At 39.4% G+C, this 23,598-nt stretch overlaps 1 protein-coding gene across 1 annotated transcript in view; it reads left to right on the forward strand.

Moving 5' to 3' along the window:
- LOC124605285 (alanine aminotransferase 1-like) overlaps positions 1–23,598 on the forward strand; it is a 69,253-nt gene that overhangs the window by 17,072 nt on the left and 28,583 nt on the right. Inside the window, exons 2-6 of the mRNA XM_047136862.1 lie at positions 10,762–10,851; positions 10,964–11,072; positions 11,199–11,329; positions 12,934–13,047; positions 13,169–13,298. Of these exons, the coding sequence (XP_046992818.1) occupies positions 10,762–10,851; positions 10,964–11,072; positions 11,199–11,329; positions 12,934–13,047; positions 13,169–13,298 (574 nt within the window). The remainder of the gene's footprint in view (positions 1–10,761; positions 10,852–10,963; positions 11,073–11,198; positions 11,330–12,933; positions 13,048–13,168; positions 13,299–23,598) is intronic.

Raw genomic sequence — 23,598 nt, forward strand, 5'->3', positions numbered from 1 at the left:
AAACGCCCTTTACTACTTTGGATCACGTTCGGATCGTATCAAATGGATTTGACCGGCCACCTCATATACCAGAGCACAAACTGTGGTAGCACTACACACCAAAGAGGTCACATCGCATTCAGTATGACTGCAGCCCTACGAAGTCGATAGAATAGGGTTGAAACGTCTGGGGATGGAGGTCAGCAAAGCCGAATTTTGTCAGAAATGTCATTCTGTTGCACATTACACTGCAAAATGTTGGTTTCAAATGCAAAATGTGTAGGAATCAACGCCCTGTGATAAGGAGTTGTTTCATTGATGCTCTTCGTGCCACCCACCTCCTGAGGACGTTTTGTATCGATTCTGAGTGCCAAAGTGTCTAAAATGTTTTTCTTGCCGACCTGTCGGAAAACTGCACTATTTCAATGATGGTATGGGGTTCTGATGACTGTACAAAAGAGAGGTAAAATGTAGGTAAGAGGAGAGGTGACGACCTTCCCATCGTGTGTCACGTCCACAACAGTGTTTGGCAGAATTGTTGTGAAATTTGATGCCAACATGTTATCATTAATCCACCCCACACGAATTTTAAATACATGCAATGTGCAGAGTTTTCAAAAGTTAACTTCCTTATACACTACCTGATGAAAAGTATCTGGACACCAGTTAGTGAACATCATATTAACTCTACCGAGGACACTTTCAATGAGGTATCTGAATGTCTTTGGAGTAATGGAAGCCCATTCCTCCTCAACAACTGAAACCAGAAAAAGTACTGATGCTGGACACTGGAAGCTTGTGCTAGGTCGACATTGTAATTCGTGCCAAAGGTGTTCCATTTCGTTCAGGTCAGGACTCTGGGCAGACTAGTCCGTTCCAGGACTAGTATTATGCATGAACCATTGTCTTACAATGCTACACTTCGTGGCAGGGTGCACTATAATGCCAGTAGAAACAGTCGTCGTCTCCAAACTGCTCCTCTACTTTGCGCTGAACACAATGATGTAAAATGTGTTCATATTCTCTCGCATTCAACATTTTCTTAAGTGCAATAAGGGGAACATGAAAAACACTCCCTTACTCTAACACCATCTATTCTGTACTTCACTGTTGGCACTGCACATCACAGCAAGTAATTCTCTCGACACATGTGACAAACCCAAACCCTTCTCATTAGACTGCCACAGGATCTAGTGTAATTCAGCACTCCAAATCACTCGTTTCCAGTCATCCACTGTACAGTGACGCCGCTCTTTACACCATCTCAATCACCACATAATACGGACCGTAGAAATGCACGGCTTACGAGGAGCTGCCCGACCGTAGTACGCCGTTCTTTTTAGGTAGTTGTACACAGTCACTGGTCACTGTGCTAGTAGAACAGCTGGCAGAACTTGGCAACTGTTTCCCTGTCTACCAGTACGTGAGGCCTGCCTGGTGTCGCTTTATCTGTGGTTGTTCCCTCACGTTGCTTCCATCTCACAGCACATCACCAACAGTTGACTCGGGGAGCTTTACGAGGGTTGAAATGCTCCTGGTGGATTTCTTACTCTGGTTGACTGGTCCACGTTCAAAGTCACTGAGCTCGTGTGACCATCCCATTCTGCTGTTACGGTTCCCTCCTCCTCTTATACTGGCACGTCTGCCTCTCTCGGTATCTGGCGGTCAGTTCCACACTACACAATTCCCGATACTTTTGATCAGACAGAGTACACGTCGACAACCGGTGTCGTGCTCGTACTGCTGAAGATATCGACGTCTCGAGAATGTGTCTCGTACACCGTCGACGACAGATCTTCGATCTCTCACGTCGGTCCTATTCCGACTCGGAGAAATGCACCTCTGTACCCCGTTGAGCGTTCTCCACTTTTACAATAACTTCGAAGATTATAACAGCTGCTAAGCTGGCATTAACATTTTTCAACTCACTGATGGTCAGTTATTAAGTAGTGGTAAACAGCAGCATTCTGAAAGGAACTAGCTGGACGGGTGAGCAGCTGAGTCTCATATACACACGCACAATCCCCTGTCTGGAAGAGGATGGCACCAGTATACCACTATCTCACTCTAAATTCTTTATGGTAGTGGTGCATAGAGGTAAATGTTTGAATGTTAAACACGGTCGACCGAGTGTGGTACATTGTTCTAACGCAATAATCGTAGGACCTTCACACACGAGAAGGCATCTTCGATGCGCGAGTGTGGGGAATGCCGTTTCTGAGTATCGAAAGAGGGCATTCCGATCACTTTCTCCAAACGTATAGGTTTGCCATTATTTAACCTGTCTTCTAAGATAAAGTACAGGACCAGTATTGCCTCACATGTTGCCACATTTCACCAAAAGCCCAAACCGTCCTTAGCCTTTCATCAGTTTTCCATTCTATAGTAAATAATTCGTGTAAGTATTTTGCACCAATGACTTATTAATCTGGTAGTTTATTAATATTCACACCTACCAGCATCTACCGTCTTTGTATTTGGTGTTATTACGTTCTTCTAAGTCTGATGGTATATTTCGCCTCTCACATATTTTGCACCCTAAGTGGAATAGGATTGTCACGACGAGCTCTCCCGAGGACCCGAATAGATCTTATGCAATATTGTACACTCCGAGGACCTTATTTCAATTTAGGTCTCTCATTTGTCTGTCAAATAACTCTCCCAGTATATCTTCCATCTCATCTTCCTCTACTTCTTTAGTAAGCCCTCTTCGCCAATTTTGTAAACCGTCGTCGCCAATTTTGTAAGCCGTCGTCGCCAGTTTTGTAAAGGCCTCGTCGTTACTCCTGTGAAGGCTGTGTTGCCACCGTTGTTACGGTAGGCCGAGATTATGAGTTCCTAAAACGTATTCTGGTGCAGCACACCACTAAGACAATTTCTCCGTGACACTATTACACAGCTATGCCCCAGTGTCAGGTAACAGGATAGGAAAACGAAGGTTCTACAACACTCCAAGAAATTAGTGACAAAAATCACACAAATGAGTTTATTTATTTTTGTGACTTGTCAAATAATGAAGTCTGCAACACTGCTTGTAATATAACACAAAAAGGGTCTTGAATGGCTTAGTGCAAATAATCATAGGTAAACTTCGCAGTACATGGCAAATGCAATTTACAACAAATGTCTGTTCGCTTCTAAGAGTTCACTATATGACGTTCCCTGCCTAAGTCAGCCCTGGATGACGATCTACAACCAAGTGAGCGAGAGCTGCTCTTCTATCTTCTGAGCAAGTTTCTGTCTGCTGTTGTCCGGTCATGGCAGATTGTACTTGGTCGGCAACTGGCCAAGGTGAAATCGCTGCCTTCCTCCTGAGCACCACCCGTGGTGCTGGTGGAACGCGCACAAGTGCCAAGTCTCTATGGCACCGGCACCAGTTCGTATCTTTGTGCCTGTGGTGCTTTTGCCCTGGCTGTGTCTTGTTCAGACAACACAACAGCTTCCTCTTCCCTTTCTACAGTATTATACTGGAGTTCATTTCCCTTGCATAGGGCCTCTATATGTTCCTTCCATATTTCTGCTTTCCCTTCTTTGCTTAGTACTGGCTTGCCTCTTAGCTTTTGATATCCATACAACAGCTCCTCTTTCTCCCTAAGGTCGCTCTAATTTCCTTATGTGTGGCATCTATCTCTCCCCTAGTTATTCACGCTTCTACATCACTGCATTTCTCATCTAGCCATTCCTAATTTGCGATATTGCACTGCCTGTCAATCCCACTCTTTAGACATCTGTGTTTCTTTTCCTATTTTACACTTTTAGTTCTGTAGCTCCAAACTGAGGAGCAAATTGACATATTCGTGGAAGAAGTCAGTACATAAAATTAACATCAGAAAAGTTAATAACTGATCGAAAGAATTTACATGCATCCTATTCAGACAAGATGCTGAGTATGTATTAGTATAATCAAAAACATAACAAAGGAATTGTCTTAATTTTTTTCTGTTGGCTACCAACAGAATAGGAGTAGTAAGCCATGAAGAAATTCTTCACTTAGACGTGAAATTGAATGGATTACTGCTAAGATTTTTTTTAAATTCTTGTGGTACCTTATTGAAAGTGGATGCAGCAGAATACTGCATGGCTTTCTGCACAAGAGTCAGGGAGGTGTGATGCTAATGCAGATTGGATTTCTGCCTAGTATTAACTGAATAAAAGCTGCTGATTCTTGGGAATAAGCTTATCTAGTTAGCAACAAATGATATTTTAAGAAAATATATGTTAAGAGGCCAATGTCAGACTTCCCAGATTCCAGAATAGGGGTCAACAAGATGTTAGTAAACTTACATTCCATATTGCTTGAACTGTCCATTTCTGAGTCAAAAATATCCTTTGTGAATGGGAAGAGTTATTCCGTGTGTCATAAGTGAATGAAAATAAGCAAAGTAGCCTAACTTCAGATTGGATATGACTTATGAAAATACGTTGTAAAAGTCGGTATAGTAGCATTCACTTTCTGAACAAGATCCTGAACCTGGGCTTTCAGTGATAGCTTACCATCTGTCTGAACACCAAAGAATTTGGATTGTTCAGACTCACTAAGCATGTGCTCATTCTGTGTAATCAAAATGTCAGTTTTAGTTTAACTGTATGTTATTAACTATAAAAACCAAATCTTACTGTGATTCAGCATAAATATGTTTTCTACAAGGCATGAACTTGGGTCCACAACTGCGTTATTTGATACACTGCCTATGCTGCACTCAACAGTCTTCACTACAAAACTTCAGTCATCAGCAAACAAAAATATTTTGGAATTACCTGTCTTTGGAAGGCATATCATTTACACATGTAAGAAATGGCAGCGGTACCAGCACTGAAAACTGAGGCACCTGCCCACTTAGTCATGCCCAGTCAGACTCCTTATCACAGTTATTCTTTATACTGTGGAGAATTATCTTATGCTGTCTGTTCTTAAAATATGAGGGGAACCAATTGTGAGCTGCTATTCTTATTCAATAATGGTCCAACTTCTGCAATAATATTTTCTGATCAGAACTATCAAACACTCTAGTGAAATCAAAGATGACACCTAGTGTTAGAAGCTTTTTATTTAACATGTCCATTGTGTTGCAGAGAAAAGAGAATGAAGCTTTTTCAGTTGTCAAACCACTTATACAAACAAACTGTACATTTCAGCAAATTATGTGAACTGAAATGACTAATTACCCTTATGTATAAATAACTTTGATGGGAAAAATTATATATAAAATCAAAGATGAGGTGACTTACCGAACGAAAGCGCTGGCAGGTCGATAGACACACAAACAAACACAAACATACACACAAAATTCAAGCTTTTGTGTCTATCAACCTGCCAGCGCTTTCGTTCGGTAAGTCACCTCATCTTTGATTTTATATATAATTTTTCCCACGTGGAATGTTTCCTTCTATTATATTAATAACTTTGATGGTGTAGAAATAGGTCTAAAATTGTCAACATTATCATTTTCTCCTATTTTATAAAATGGTTTCACTACTGAGTACTTTACTCTTCCAGGAAATTGACCATTCCTGTGGGGAAATCTATGAATATGGCTAAGTACTGGGCCAACATACACAGCACCATACCCTAGTATTATGCTAGATGGCCCATCATATACATGACAGTTCTTTGTCTTCAGCAATTTAATTATTGAGTCAAACTCCCCCTTGTCAGTAACAAAGAAGTTTATTTCAAATGGCAGTCATCAAAAGCTGTTTTCTAAGTGTGTCATATGATTCCTTAAAAAAAAGTTTTTATTTAATTCACCTGTTATACTCAGAAAGTTATTGTTAAATACTGCACATATATTTTACTTAACAGCAACAGTAATATTTTTACAGTATATTGACTTTAAACACTCAACCTTGTGCTGTTCGCCACACACTTCGAAACAGTTTGTAATTATATATAAAATGTGAGCATACACAAATCCCTTTTAGTGTTAAAATTTGTGTGTCATGATCTGAAAGGCCAATTACGCTTTTACTAATGGAATGTTGCTCTATTAATGAAGAATGAACAAGAATGTTGTCTATAGTTGTGCTACTGTTCCGCTACACTTTGGTTGGAAAGAACAAATTATGCATTAGAAGATAGTAATTTAAAACCTCTCCCAACATTCCTTTTCTTGCACAATTACTTATAAATTAATGTTGAAGTCATCACATATAACTCATTTTTGTGCTTTTGCCTGTGTCACCAGCTGCATTTTTGTATTTTCTCCTTTTGTCAATTGCATTCAATACTTTATCTATCTAAAAACAAGATGATGTAACTTTCCAAACGAAAGCATTGGTATGTTGATAGACACACAAACAAACACAAACACACACACAAAATTCAAGCTTTGTAACCAATGGTTGCTTCATCAGGAAAGAGGGAAGGAGAGGGAAAGACGAGAGGATGTGGGTTTTAAGGGAGAGGGTAAGGAGTCATTCTAATCCCAGGAGTGGAAAGACTTACCTCAGGGGGAAAAAAAAGAACAGGTATACACTCGCGCACACACACATATCCATCCGCACATACACAGACCCACATCCTTTCGTCTTTCCCTCTCCTTCCCTCTTTCCTGATGAAGCAACCATTGGTTGCGAAAGCTTGAATTTTATGTGTGTGTTTGTGTTTGTTTGTGTGTTTATCAACATACCAATGCTTTCGTTTGGTAAGTTACATCATCTTTGTTTTTAGATATATTTTTCCCACATGGAATGTTTCCCTCTATTATATTCATAGCATTCAATACTTTGCTTGTTATGAAAAGATTTCTGCTGGGCCTTCTTTTTCTTTTGCTATTTGATCCTTCACTGCCTTCACTATTTCATCTCTCAAAGCTACCCAGTCATCTTTAATGGCCTTCTTTATTCCTGCTTCAGTTAATTGATGCCTAACACTCCATTTGAAGCCCTCAACAACTGCTAGTTTTTTTAACTTATCAAAGTCCAAACTCCTTAATTTCCCTCTTTTCTGCTTTTCCTCAGTTTTAATCTACATTTCATAACCAATATATTATGGTCAGAGTCCAGTTCTGTCCTTATAAATGTTATGTACTTCAAAATTTTGTTTTGAGATCTCTGTCTTAAAAATCTGTAGTACATTTTAAATCTTCCTGTATCTCCAGGTATCTCTCAATATGTAGCCTCCTTTAATGATTTTAAAGCCATTACTACTACTTATTAAATTATGTTATTAGCAAAATTCTACCATGTGTCTTCCTCTCTCATGACTTTCCCCCAGTCAATGTTCTCCTATTATTTTTCTTTCATGTCCTGTTCATATGGTCATATTCCAGTCCCCCATCACAATTAAATTCTCATGTCCATTAAATATCTGAAGGATTTCTGTTACCTCATTACACATTCTTTCAATTTCTTCATCTACAGAATTAGTTGGCATATGAACTTGTACTGTTGTGGTAACTAATGGCTCCATGTGATATGATAATACATTCTGTTGTGTCTAGACAAGACAGCCTAGATACAATGAGAGGAAGCCGAAAGGCACACGCTAAGCCAAAGCAGGGTGCGTGAGGTCTGAAACAGGATACGTAATGAATGCTATAAAGAAAAGTACGTAGCTGCTGGAATACTTAACTTTAATCCATCCTTGTGGTACATCTGGAGATTGTGGCGATACAAGTGAGACTCTTTAGATACATGCAATGTTACTAATGACGCCTTGCTAGGTCGTAGCCATTGACTTAGCTGAAGGCTATTCTAACTATCTGCTCGGCCAAGGAGTGAGGCTTCGTCCGTGTAGTCGCTAGCTAAGTCGTCCGTACAACTGGGGCGAGTGCTAGTCCGTATCTCGAGACCTGCCTTGTGGTGGCGCTCGGTCTGCGATCACACAGTGGCGACACGCGGGTCCGACATGTACTAATTGACCGCGGCCGATTTAAAACTACCACCTAGCAAGTGTGGTGTCTGGCGGTGACACCACACATTCACTATATTGTTCATGGAAGCTTACCCCCATTCCTATTTTCTTATTTATTATTAGACATGCTCCTGCATGACCACTATTTTATTTTGTATTTATATCCCTGTACTCTCAGACCAGAAGTTCTGCTTTTCTTATCATCACACTTCTCTGACTTCCAGTATACCAAACTTCAACCTATCCGTACAATATACGTGTATGAAGAACTTATTTCCCACTTGACAACAGTTTCAAATAAGTACTAGAGTAACAAAGGGTTCCAAGCAATTCAGAAATGCCCCCATCATTCAAGATAGCCCTTGGACAAATGCACACAATTATAGGTCTACATCCCTGCCATCAGTTGTTGCAGGATTATAGAACTCATTGAATGCTAGCATATTATGATGTCCTGGGAGAATGAAAATCTTTTTGTAGGAAATAACATGGTTTTCATATTCAGATACTTTGTGAAATTCACCTTTCTCTATTTTTTTTATTTGTGAACTGACCACTTAGGATCACCAATTCTATTTCTTCTTTGTCTGAAGTGCCCTCTTTCTCCAGTGCTCCTTCATATGGACGCTGTGCTGTTGCTTCTGTTCATCCATCCAGGTGCTTCCAGTCTTCTTAGTTCTTTCAACTTGAAATCCTTCCAAATTTTGCATCATAGTCCAAAATATATCCCTATTTAACATCTGAACTTCTTGAATGTCAAACCTTTCCAGATATTTACAAGCTTCCTTAACCCAACTTGAAACCACACTCCCATTCAGTTGCCTGAGACTGTCTCAGACATGTGTGTGATATATAAACAAAGATGCTGTAACTTACCAAATGAAAGTGTTGGTATGTTGATAGAGACAAAAAACACACAAACACACACATTAACTTCAAGCTTTCCCAACCCAAGGTTGCTTCATCAGGGAAGAGGGAAGGACAGGGAAAGACGAAAGGATGTGGGTTTTAAGGGAGAGGGTAAGGAGTCATTCCAATCCCGGGAGTGGAAACACTTACCTTAGGGGGGGAAAAGGACAGGCACATGTGGTGTCACTGCCAGACACCAAACTTGCTAGGTGGTAGCCTTTAAATCGGCCGCGGTCCGTTAATATACGTCAGACCCACATGTCGCCGCTATCAATGATTGCAGACTGAGCACCGCCACACGGCAGGTCTAGAGAGACTTCCTAGCACTCGCCCCAGTTGTACAACCGACTTTGCTAGCGATGGTTCACTGACAAAATACGCTCTCATTTGCCAAGATGATAGTTAGCATAGCCTTCAGCTATGTCATTTGCTATGACCTAGCAAGGCGCCATTACCAGTTACTATTGATACTGTGAATCATGTACCGTCAAGAGCGACGTTCACCATTAATGGATTAAAGTTAAGTATTCCACCAGCTACGTCCGTTTTTTCTAAATTCTAATTTCCTTGACCTGTTCCAGACCTCACGCCAGCCTGCGTGAGCTAAAACGCGTGCCTTTCGGCTTCCTCAAGTAACACAGTGTTGGCTCGCCTGCCAACCACAACAGCACACACTTGCACACACACACACACATCCATCCACACATATATGTGCAAATGGCTATGCACACGTGTGCGAGTGCACACCTGTCCCCCCCCCCCTCCAAGGCAAGTCCCCCCGCACCCAGGACCAGAACAACTCCCCACCCTATCCCCCAAAAAAAAGTATATATATCTGCGTGTGTGTGTGTGTGTGTGTGTGTGTGTGTGTGTGTGTGTGTGTGTGTGTGTGTGTCTAGTATTGATGACAAAGGCCTTTATGGCTGAAAACTTTAATTGTGAGAGTCTTTTTGTTGAGCCTATCCATGACTCAGGGTCTCTGCAGTACGGAGAGTAGCAACTTCCCTTCTCATGATATTGTTACAGTCCATCCTGGATTTTCCATTATTTAAAGTGGATATATACTACCTATGTTAAATAATTTTGAAAGATAATTTGCCAACAAACATTATAAAAACACTATAATACCATAAAAACTGTAAGAAGTTGGTAACAATCTAGGAAAATGATCTAGGAAAATGATCTGCGTCTCCTGAACTTACAGTAGGGCGTATGTATTGATTGCAGCTATGAGTTTTGTCAAAAGATAAAACTTTGTTAGCTTTGTAATACTTAACTCAGAATTAACATCCTACTATCATTTATGTTTATATGTTTAACAGCTCTGAAGATTGGCAACAGTGTGTGAAACCAATAATCTTGAGATAATAAACAGTGACTGACGGACTATCATTTCTAAAAATTTCTTTTTTTCAGAGACCCATTTCCATTTTTGATTATGCATTGGCTCATACTACCATAGTATGAGATTATTTTTAGTGTCTGTAGAAAACACATTTCAGTGTGGCTCCAATTAACAAGTGTCTTTTACTTCTTGAAACAGCATAACTGTAACTGTAAGTGGAGACCTGCCCTCTGTTTTTCAGATGACAATCTGAGAGCAGCACAGATTTTAAAATTACTTGTTTTGCAAATTACAGCTCTTTGGCTAGAGAATTAAGTGTGCTGCAGTGTGAGTGGCTCACCTTTCATTTATTTAATGTTATAGGGGCCACATGACAAAAGACTGAAAGCTAAACAGTTTACTTTGTGTGTGTGTGTGTGTGTGTGTGTGTGTGTGTGTGTGTGTGTGTGTGTTTGTGTGTGTGTGTACGTGTGTGTCTGCCTGCAGAGGGGGTGGGGGCAAGCGTGGGGGGGGGGGGGGGAGGGGGGTACTGGTGGAACGGACCACTCAAGATTACACGCACCCCCACCCCTCCCCTCTTTTTTGTTCGAATCTTGTCAGTACTATACATATTGTAATTCAAAAACCATTGTTGTTTTTAACTGACTTGTTACTGTTTGGTTGTTTCGTGCAGGGTGTCAAGAAACCATTTACAGAAGTTATTAAAGCAAACATTGCTGACTGTCATGGCATGGGGCAAGTGCCTATCACATTTGTTAGACAGGTAACTTTAGTAAATATAGTTAAAAATTTTGCAATGAATTTTACTTCCAAATGAAATGTATGTATTATGAATATATATTAATATTGTCTTTTTACTGGAGTATCTATTTTAGGTGCTTGCTGTGGTTTCATATCCAGTGTTATTGAACGACCCCAGATTTCCCTACGATGTAAAATATCGAGTCAAAGAGATCCTGGCTAGTTGTCCAGGTGGCAGTGTGGGTTTGTGTGACTGACTTTAATACTAAATTATTTACTTCAATCACTCTAACCTATAAAGTTCACTGTCTTGCAGCTCAAATTTGCAACATTAGTATTTTTGAAAAGTGCTTCATAAAATTTTTCTAGGGTCTTATCCTGAATCTGCTGGAACTGAAGTGATCCGGAGACATGTAGCAGAATTTATAGAAAGGAGAGATGGTGCCCCAAGCTCTTGGGAGGATATTGTCATGACATGTGGCGCGACTACAGGCATAAAGGTAGCAAAACTGCTAATTGTGATGTCATTAAATTATTAATACATTCAGTACTGCCATCCCTCCCCTTCAACTGCATAGGTGAACTGGTAATTTTCCAGCAAACTGACGGAACCATCACTCAGTGGTAAAGCATCTTAGAGGCACACATCTAGCAGCATTTTAAACCCCATAATTTATAAATTATGAAATATGCTTGCTTATACATATGTTCACATCAGTATTGGTGTATTAGCATTGCCAAAACATGAAAAAACTCACCCCCCCCCCCCCCCCCCCACGCACCACCACCACAACCACCACCACCCAGAAAAGGTGTTACATTTGCTCCCAAAGATTTAAAGCAGATTGAAAAAAATACATACTGTGAGACAAGAAAGATTACATGGAATTTATAGACAATTTACTTCCAAATGGTAATTTGAAAACATTGTGATACACAAAGTCAAACATTGCAGTTTTTGCCCCATCAACTGCTTTCTTTTCTTGTACACAGTCTCTTTCCTTCCTTTCAAACACCGGAAGGTCCACGTTGGAATATCAACAATTATGGAAAGGACAGATTGCTACTCAGTTTAAAGATGAAACATTGAGCAACAGACAGGTACAGCAAAAAGTCCGGTACACATTAAGCTCTCAGACAATGCTTTCGTCAGGAAAGAGAAGCACACATATATTTGCACAAGAAAGAACACCTACAAACGTGAGTGCTTTTTCTTGCTGCTCAGGCAGTCTTCTGTTTATGAGGTGTGCTTGCTTATGTGAATGCATGTGTGTTTCATATTTCCAGTAAATGGTTTAGCCCGAAAGCTTAATATATAACAATCTTTTCTTTGTGCCTGTCTGCAATTCAACATGTCCTCCTACCCTCCATCATCAGAACAAACTTCACAGTAGCATGTGGTTTTTACTTTGTTGGCAGTGGGTAGTACCTTTTCTATAAAATAGCAAACAAAATTTCTATCTAGGCTAATAGTTAGTCATGGTTCCAGTGGTCTAATGTCTCTTCTTGCAGCTACCAAGTCCAAGCTAACTTTTTTTTTATAAATTCCACTTGAGATATATTCTGCTTGGTGACTCCCTTCTGCAAAATAAAACAATTAACAGTAGACTGAGAAAATGTGAAAGAAATTTTTTTTCCACTTCATTGTTTTGCTTGAATAAAAGAAGGGGGGGGGGGGGGGGGGAGATTCAGGTTCCTTGTTTGTCCTCCATGACAATTCTGAAAGTTAATGTCTGATGTTCATACGACATATTCAGTGAAGGCATACTTGTAAATAGACTGCTGCTGCATCTAGTGAACAAAATGTGAACTACTACAGCTACCCTACTGGCAGCAGTCATGTAGCAAACGCATTTCAGTGGACGGAAAAGATGTGCCCATATGGTATACAGGCACTGTCCACATGGCCGATACATGTGTGCTCGTATAGTGTACGGGCATAGTGCTGAATGTGTTAAGGAATGTGATAACACACACATGGCTGTGCACTCCATGCCCACACACACCACTGCAACAACCCCTTCCTTGCCCATACACATATTTGTTAATTAACAATAACTGAAAAGTGAAAAATGTTTTCTTATCAATGATATTGATGTTTCAGATGGTACTGTACTTGCTGATAGGAGAAATGAATGGGAAAAAGGCTGGTGTCATGACTCCAATTCCCCAGTATCCTTTATACTCTGCTACTCTTTCAGAATTTAACATGATGCAGGTCAGTGAATTTATTTTGGTCTTGCTCTTCTTTAATCTTTCTGTACAAGTGTTTTGTGTTCAGTAATTTGCACATGAATGAGCTGTGGAAGTCATTCCTTTTGCAAGATTTTGTTTTTTAGATACCATATTATCTAGAGGAAGAAAGTTGCTGGGGCTTGGATCTAGCTGAGCTGCAACGTGCCTTAGATGAAGCTAGAAAAGTATGTAACCCTCGTGCTATAGTGATTATAAATCCAGGAAATCCAACAGGTAATGGTAAAGCAGAAACATTGACTTACTGATTTATTTTATGCTTTCACTTGTTTACTCTGGCCAGATTAGGGCCTCCAAGGTTTCTTAGGTCTCAGCAGACACTCTACATCTACAGTTTGAACATACTTATTTTTCAGTGGTAAATCGTTTATATTATAGTAACCATTCAAACAATGGAAAATCCAGGATGGAACGTAACAATATTAGAGAAGGAAACTTGCTACTCACCATATAGCGGAGATGCTGAGTCGCAATAGGCACAACAAAAAGATTCACACAATTGTAGCTATCGGTCATTGAGGCCTTTGTCAGCAATACACACACATACACACACGCACACACCACACACACACACACACACACACACACACACACACACACACACACACACACACACACACACACACACATGCAGACGCAACTTGCAAACACGTCTGCAGTCTCAGTCTCAGTGTGGTTTCAGTTATCTGAGACTGCAGACATGTGTGCAAGTTGCATTTGCATGTGTGTGTGTGTGTGTGTGTGTGTGTGTGTGTGTGTGTGTGTGTGTGTGTGTGTGTGTGTGTGTGTGCGCGCGTGTGTGTCTACTTGTGTCTAATGGTTGAAAGCTATGATTGTGTGAATCTTTTTTTGTGCCTATCGCAACTTAGCATCTCTGCTATATGATGAGTAGCAACTTTCCTTCTCTAATACTGTAACCGTTCATTCACTCACTCAATTCATTCATTCATAGTAGTCAATAGATCTCATCAAGAAGGAGAACATTAAGGATGTGGAACGAGTGAAAGTATACATTAACATGAGACAAAGACATCATACAAATTATATCTGTGTCCTGTGTTAACAATAAATTATCACTAAAATTTTCAAGAAAATGTCAGCAGCAGGTGTAATTTTCTTTATTTTTTGTTTATTTTAAACCATTACTGCTTTTGGCCCAACCCAAGGTCATTATCTATTGGTATAAATCAGGCACAGGGTGTCTTGGAGGCCAAAACCTATTGTGGTTTAAAGTAAAAAGAAAAGTGCAACAAGGGCTGACATTTTCTTCAAAATTGTTACCACAGTTTTGGAATCATCACAGATATGTTCTTCATGCTGGACAAGAAATTTATCACTAAAATACTTCATTTTATTCATGCTTATGCCTTATAAATTTAATTGAGTAAATTAGTAAGGAAGTTGGTAATTTAAGAAATGCTGGTGCCTTCTCAGTTTCACTAGCTTAAAATTTACGACAACTTGTTTGGAATGGTATGTTTTGGAGAAAGTATTTTTTACATCTATAATTAATACTGACTACTATTTATAGTACATCATTAATTTTTCATACAATATTTTTAATAAACATTGCTTTCTGTCGTGTGCCCAAAAAACGTATCCAGTCCCAGAATCTAGATATTCAAATAATTTGTTGAGTTACTAACAAGGTTTTCTTTAAATTTTTCTTTCAAATTGATAGTATTCTCAATTTATTGCTTTCTGTTACATGGGCGCTAGTTAAATATCCTACATAACAACATTCTGAACACTAGACAAGGAAGTACAATCTACATGATAATTATTTTTGTGTCTCACAATGTGAATGGTCATATCACAAACTGCTGAAACTGATATTTATCATCGGCAACAAAAACCATTAAGGAGTAAATGTATTGGGAGATGAGTATAAGAATTCCAAGATTCTTAAAAAGGCTTCTGCAACTTGTTACAGTTTTATATTTTACACAATATTCTTACTGATACCTTCTGCTGAAGAAAAATTTTGTCTACTTTAGGTATACTTCCCTTCAGGATAACTGCCTAAGACATCAGGGACTGAAAATACATAAAATAAGTCACATCTTGCCTAAATCAACAAAATGAAATGTCTCATATATATTGTAATAATACAAGCAAAACTTAAGATACAACATGAAACTGCCCTACAAATGTTGCATTAGAACATCACACATATTTTCCCTGGCATCCAGCATTAAGTGTAGTTTTACAGGAAGTAAAGTAAACAGAAAAATTGGAGAAAAGGGTAAAATATTCATGAACTTATAATTTGTAAAGACTCTGGTTACTGGTAGAATACTGAGATGACAGATTATGATGTGTAAAAGTGACTGTTGTCTGGAATTTAAATCACAGTTGATTTAGTATAATGTGATCCTGCTACAATTTGTAACAGACAATGGTGACCCCTGTTAATAACATGCTGTTACTGATTGCAGCTGACTCTGCCAGTGGAAACTTTCCTCAAATTGATGTACCCACAGTACACCCTGGAGATATTGACACATTACTAGACCAGTGTCCGCACAACTTTGGAGGCAGTGTCTCATATGCCATATGCTGAGCACTGATACTGGGTACCCCGCTCTTCATGCTCTAGACTGTCTTGCTGATGGCCAGCTGCGAAGTGTAAAGCAGCTTCAACTGTTCACAGCCATTAAATATATTCAAAATTCAGTTTTCTAATTGCACCTTCTGCCAAAATAAATAAAATGCTGTGCATTTTTTATTTTTTATTTATTTATTTATTTATTTATTTATTTATTTATTTATTCACTTATGATGTATTTGCTGCTGGCTTTTCTCTCAGCATTGTGACTGACATTTATTTTTCTGATGATTTGCTGGCATGAGTGGCTGGAATTGTCAAAGATTCATTCTCGATTGCAGATGGTTGTCACTTGAGATGAAAGCAAACAGCCAATATTATTTCTTGTCAAGAGTCTTCTCAAAAACTCACAGAAGGCTGGTGTTTCTAGTTTCCATTTCTGCCCCAGATTCTGCTTAATTTTTTACATGGAAATAGTAATTTCTTATATTCTTGAAAACTAATTTGTTCAGATTTGTCATTATTGGCATTACTTTATTTAGTCTCAGCATAAAACGTTACTCTTGATCACAGAACTGAACTTAACAACTATCCTGCTACTACTTCGTTCATTAAGTGTCATCTTTTTGATACAGGATCCCGTCAAGATTGGTTACGTATGTTTTCAAAGATTACACATAATGCTATGAATCTTACTCTTCAAATGATTTATTTACAATATTTATTTTTGTGTATTATTGCAATAAGTTCAAACATACATCAAAGAAACTGAAATAACTATTTGGAATGAAACTTCCAGGCCGATTTGAAGCATATACCAGTGCTGGACTTGAACCTGTGACCTTTGCCTTTCACAGACAAGTTCTATATCGACTGAGCTATCAAAGCATGACTCACGATCTGATCTCAGACCATTACTTCCACCAGTACCTTCAATAACTTACCAGGAAAATGTAAAGGTTCCAGATGTAAGTCCTAATCCGACAGACAGTTCTAATCTGCCAATTAATTTTAAATCTATGCACACTCCACTTCAGAGTGAAAATTCATTCTGGAAGTTATTCAGAACATTATAATTTTATATTGTGATCATAAAAATTTTATCAGCTAGTTCATTACTTCAAAAAAGAAACTATACTCATTTAACTGAGCTCCACATATGAAAATGACAAAACATTAAGCCATCCCCATAGTATTCATCGAATCATAGTTGACTGCTCTTTTTTGTAGTCTGGCTGACTCCAAAATTAGGCATTAGACATTCATGAGTAGCCAGTTTTGGAGGGCAAATCTACACCCATGGTACATGTCCTCATAACTAAAGTTCTGATAGTAAGCCTACAGTGCATGGCTGGTCTATTCTCCCAGACCGTTCTATAATTCACTTCTTTCCACAATATTCTACCAATAATGAAGAAGTTTTAACATGCCAACACTTTTGTATGACACAGGTAATTCATTCCACTCTATTTGTGTGCAGATTATCAAGTTTGCAAGTAATTTGTGCATGAAAAAAAAGGATTTGCAATCTTTTCTCTAGAAAACAGCAATAAACAACCATGTGACAAAAACTGCCATTCCCATTGTTTAAACAACTGCCACATGACAAAAAAGTAACATGTACATTGTTACTGGCCAGCCTGTTCCACATAAATGGAAGACAAATTTCAGTTTCCTGATGTCAAACAGTGTGTAACTGTCAATGAAGTAAGTTAAAAGAAATTTTTTAAAAGAGATTACAGAGAAACAAAAGAAATGTGTTGACATTAAAATGAAAGTTAGGATTATTTGAATGATTTGAGAAGGGGAAAACTACTGCAAAGCTAAGTGCTGATTGCAAACTGTTTGGGACATTAAAAAGGATAAGCGGAAAATATAAGATTTTATCAGGAAATGGACCACCTGCACAAAAAAGCATCAAGAGAGCTACATTTGATGACTTTGCAATGCTTTAGCCAAAAATGAGAAGGTGGTGTCATTGTTTCAAGTGCAATAAGTGTCAAAAAAGCTTTAGTGCCTCATCTGGGTAGCTAACCAGATTCAAACAACGTTATGGGAATGGTGAACTTACTGTGCAAGGAGAGTGGCTTACCTCAAATGTTAAGGCAGCTGATCCCTTCCAAGCAGAGTTCCAGACATTTGTGGAAGAAGAGAATTTCACACCATATGAAATTTATAATGCAGAGAAAAGTGGTTTGTATAGGAAATGGCTGACAACCAGAATGCCTGCTTTTAAGAGCAAAGTTGAAGCTCCTGGCTATAGGTTATCTATAGAACACATCAAAATTTTGTGACAGCTAATCCTCCTGAGAACCACAAAGTGAAACTACTAGTGAGTGGAAAATAACACTAATAATACTAAAAAAATGAGCATTCAAGGATATCACATCTAAGGATCTCCCTGCGCATTACTACAACTAAAAAGTTGCATGAAAGGATAGTGAAATTTTCAAAACTGATTCCACACACTTCTGTACCACAAATTCAGTGATTTCTAGGAGAGAATGGCTTGCCACAGAACGCTGTTCTATTGCTTGTTAATGCTCCTTCACATCCTGATGAACGGATTCTTGGATCTGATTATGATCTGTCATAACTAAGTTTTTACCACCTAATCGGCTCTCATTATATAGCCAACAGACCAGTAAACACATCAGTAAAACAATACTGCTGGGCTCATCTGCTGAGACTAATAGTTAATGGGATCAGTTGACAGTTCTAGATCCCATACATGGAATTTCTGATGCACGGCTGGAAGTGAAGCTGGATGAAAATTCTTTCAGATATAGAAGAAAGTGATTTTCAAGGTTTTAGTTGCGAAGAAATAATGTCTGCACAAGTAATTAATCTGGCAACACATTTAAATAGTTTTGAAGATGTCAATGGAGGGAACCTGTATGAGTGGCTGATGACTGATGCAAGCGAAAATGGCTTCCAATACACGAGTAATGCCAAAATTGTTACTGCTGCTTCACAACAAAACAAAGAAGAGGAAACTGAATGTAAAGATAGGGATGAGGACACTGACCTTGTCAGTCATTGAACCGCATTGCAGTATGTTGATACTCTTCTAGATTATAAAGGCCAGAGGAGCTTTCGGTACAATGACATTATTGCTCCAAGAATAGTCTGAAATTCCATGCAAAAAAAATTCACACTGACATTACCATCCATTTTAAGAAATAAACAGGCTTCAGCACATATGCACAAAACTGAGATAAAATTTCAAACAAGGGATGCATGTTTGAAAATATCTTTATTATTCATGTTTTTTGATTATTTTTGTGTCTTCTCACGCACATTCCCCTGAATAATTGGGAGTTTACTGTATTACACCAGTACTTGTTCTGAGCACATTTACACTACAATTACAGTCACTCATCATTGCCCACTTTTTACTGTGCGATTGCCATTTAATTATATACACTACTGGCCATTAAAATTGCTACACCAAGAAGAAATGCAGGTGATAAACGGGTATTCATTGGACAAATATATTATACTAGAACTGACATGTGATTACATTTTCACACAATTTGGGTACATAGCTCCTGAGAAATCAGTAACCAGAACAACCACCTCTGGCCATAATAACGGCCTTGATATGCCTGGGCAATGAGTCAAGCAGAGCTTGGATGGCGTGTACAGGTACAGCTGCCCATGCAGCTTCAACATGATACCACAGTTCATCAAGAGTAGTGACTGGCGTATTGTGACGAGTCAGTTGCTTGGCCACCATTGACCAGGCGTTTTCGATTGGTGAGAGATCTAGAGAATGTGCTGGCCAGGACAGCAGTGGAACATTTTCTGTATCCAGAAAGGCCCGTACAGGACCTGCAAAATGCAGTCATGTATTATCCTGCTGAAATGTAGGGTTTTGCAGGGACTGAACGAAGGGTAGAGCCACGGGTCGTAACACATCTGAAATGTAACAGCCACTGTTCAAAGTGCCGTCAATGCGAACAAGAGGTGCCCAAGACGTGTAACCAATGGCACACCATACCATCACACCGGGTGATACACCAGTATGTGTGTTCACCGCGATGTTCCCAAACCCGGATGCGACCATCATGATGCTGTAAACAGAACTTGGATTCATCCGAAAAAATGACGTTTTGCCATTCGTGCACCCAGGTTCATCGTTGAGTACACCATCGCAGGCGCTCCTGTCTGTGATGCAGCATCAAGGGTAACCGCAGCCATGGTCTTCGAACTGATAGTCCTTGCTGCTGCAAACATCGTCGAACTGTTCGTGCAGATGGTTGTTGTCTTGCAAACGTTCCCATCTGTTGACTCAGGGATCGAGACGTGGCTCCACGATCTGTTACAGCCATGTGAATAAGATGCCTGTCATCTTGACTGCTAGTGATACGAGGCCATTGGGATCCAGCACGGCATTCCATATTACCCTCCTGAACCCACCGATTCCATATTCTTCCAACAGTCATTGGATCTCGACCAACGTGAGCAGCAATGTCGCGATACGATAAACCGTAATCACAATAGGCTACAATATGACCTTTATCAAAGTCGGAAACATGATGGTACGCATTTCTCCTCCTTACAAGAGGCATCACAACAATGTTTCACCAGGCAATGCCAGTCAACTGCTGTTTGTGTATGAGAAATCGGTTGGAAACTTTCCTCATGTCAGCATGTTGTAAGTGTTGCCACCGGTGCCAACCTTGTATGAATGCTCTGAAAAGCTAATCATTTGCGTATCACAGCATCTTCTTCCTGTGAGTTAAATTTCGCATCTGTAGTACATCATCTTCGTGGTGTAGCAATTTTAGTGGTCAGTAGTGTAATAACTACCCCAATACAAAATTTAACCTGAGCTCTTAAATTCTCACCTTGCTCGCATACATTCATCTCCTACCCCCATGATGGCTCCAACATGACTCTTTATAATCTTTCAATAAAATACTTCACTTTTGCATACGATTGCAGAAGCATGGTCCATCAGGATCTGCTCTGCAAGCATGGTCTGGCACGAGTGACTCAGTCCTTCATGCTAAACAATCTTTAGACATCAATCTCTCCCTTCAAGCCATGAGGGCCACCCCATCAGCGATGCCAATTCACTGTAGCAAAGCAGCATAAGGGTGGATTTGATCCTTCAAGTAAAGGATTGATATCTGTACCCTTAAAAATGAATAGATCAACACTCCTGTGTGATGAAAAATAAACCACAATCTCTCAGAGACAGTCGTTTTTCCATCCTGGATTTTCCATTGTTTGACTTCATCTGAATATAGTAGTTTTAAGAGTCTCTAAAAAGAAAACCTCATTGTCGCATAATAATCCAAGAAATGGTCAAAATTTTGGTGGAAGCTTATTACATCTACCTCATATTTGTTCTGTTATCCTTCAATAAATCCAGTAGTCTTTGTTTTCCACATTATGTATGAGCAAGCACATTTATAACTCAACCAACTCATATCTTGGAGGACTGTAATGGATACAATCCGTCTGAAAGGTAATGAAATTTATTTATTTATTTATTTATTGATATTTAAATTTTACAGTCCAACTTAATGCATTCATCTCTCATCACTATAGCAAACTTATATTTCAGTGAATCCAAAGATGTCACACTGCATTAACAACAGCATTATTACTGAATACCTATTGTGGCAACATGGGAGCCATCCTTTTGACAAATGGCATAGGAATTTGTTTTCTTTACTACTACAACAGGGTTCACAGAAACATCGTATTCAACATGGAGGTTGACAGTTATGGCCATCTCTCATTGCTGGATGTCAGTGTGCAGAAGACACCTGATGGCATTCTGGGACATGAAGAAGACAGAAGACTCACTCACAGGGACCTGCTATCTTCCAATATGTGGATGCTCCTATCCAGGACACTGAGACTCAGTTTTCATGACACTAGTGCACAAAATGTGGACTATGCGACAGTTTAACATCTACTGAGGCTAAAATCTTTATAAAGACATTTACTTCAAGTGTTACAGGATATCATACTGAGTAATTATAAAGAAACTGACAGTGTTCAGAGTGCTGTAGTGCAGGCTGAATACATCACAAGGTGCTGAAACATCGTACATACAAGGTGCGGCAATAAAGTAATGAGACTGGTTTTCTTTGCAAGATCTGGCAACCCTGCAGGCTTGCGTAAGCACAATATCTTTGACCTTGGTCTATAAGCTGCTTCTAGTTCAGGTGGTGCGTAAAAGCAACTGCTCAGTCGTGAGTTGTGCTGTAATAAGTTAACACATGTTTGTGTCTCTCGTCACGGAAATGGAACCACATAATATTGCGCAATGGTATGCCATTTCTTTTTGTGTTAAATTGGGTGAAACACGACAACAACTTAAGGTAAGCTTCAGAAGGCTTTTGGAGGGGAGGTTACGTCAGGAGCTCAAGTTTTTTGTTGGCATAAAATGTTTAGTGAAGGCAGAATGAATACCGAAGATGAAGACCGCAGTGGATGACCATCAACCTCTTGGACAAATGTCAACTTGGCCAGGGTGTGTGAACTCATACGATCTGATTGAAGATTATCCATGAAAGTGATTGCAGAACTAACATCAATCGAGAAGTGGTTCATCTAATAATAACTGAAGATCTTGGTATGAGAAAGATACGTGAAAAAATTGTCCCCAAAAGTCTCACACCACAACAGTGAGAAACACGAAAAACTGTGGCACCCAATCTGTTAGAGCAAACAGAAATCAATCCATAATTGTTGAACTGTGTTACCACTGGTGATGAAAGTTGGTTTTTTCAGTATGATCCAGAGACAAAATGCAATCAGAAGGAAACTACTTTGAAGTAGACAACACTAAACTTGACTATAACGGTAAGCAACATTTTTTTTCACATCAGTCTCATTACTTTATTGTCACACCTCATATGTCCATTAAACAGTGCACTCCCAGATCATGCTGAAAAAATTATAGTTTCACTTTCTACCCCCAGGTGAAAATGTGGCACTGTAAGCAGTCAGAATGTGGTGTAGGTGCAGGAAAAGGGGAAGGTTGACCAAACAGATGATAATGTTAGTTCTGGCAGGTTTATTAGGATATATGTGTTCAATATGGTCTTCCGACAGGATAGTCGACAGTTGCTTGCGATATATCTGTGCAATCAGAGCGATACATCGTCACATGTTCTCCTTCAGGTCAGGAAGAGTCTAGACACAGCCCTGATAGACATGATCTTTCAGATATCCCCACAACCAGAAGTCACACTGATTAAGGTTGGGGATCTGAAAGGCTACATATCTTGAAATTGTCTAGAGATGATATAGTCATTACTGAATGTTTCTCAAAGCAAATCTTTCTCCTAGCAAGTGACATGTTGTGTCACCCTACTTTGCATCAAAATAGTGGTGTGGACACAGTTAAGTTCTTGCAAAGCTCAAACCACATGTTACATAAGAAGTCCTTTTTTTTTTGGTCATCAGTCTACTGACTGGTTTGATGCGGCCCACCACAAATTCCTTTCCTGTGCTAACCTCTTCATCTCAGAGTAGCACTTGCAACCTACGCCCTCAATTATTTGCTTGACGTATTCCAATCTCTGTCTTCCTCTACAGTTTTTGCCCTCTACAGCTCCCTCTAGTACCATGGTAGTCATTCCCTCATGTCTTAGCAGATGTCCTATCAATCTGTCCCTTCTCCTTATCAGTGTTTTCCACATATTCCTTTCCTATCCGATTCTGCGTAGAACCTCCTCATTCCTTACCTTATCAGTCCACCTAATTTTCAATATTCGTCTATAGCACCACATCTCAAATGCTTCGATTCTCTTCTGTTCCGGTTTTCCCACAGTCCATGTTTCACTACCATACAATGCTGTACTCGAGACGTACATCCTCAGAAATTTCTTCCTCAAATTAAGGCCGGTATTTGATATTAGTAGACTTCTCTTGGCCAGAAATGCCTTTTTTGCCATAGCGAGTCTGCTTTTGATGTCCTCCTTGCTCTGTCCGTCATTG

The sequence above is a fragment of the Schistocerca americana genome, chromosome 3, assembly GCF_021461395.2.
Source record: "Schistocerca americana isolate TAMUIC-IGC-003095 chromosome 3, iqSchAmer2.1, whole genome shotgun sequence".
NCBI lineage: Eukaryota > Metazoa > Arthropoda > Insecta > Orthoptera > Acrididae > Schistocerca > Schistocerca americana.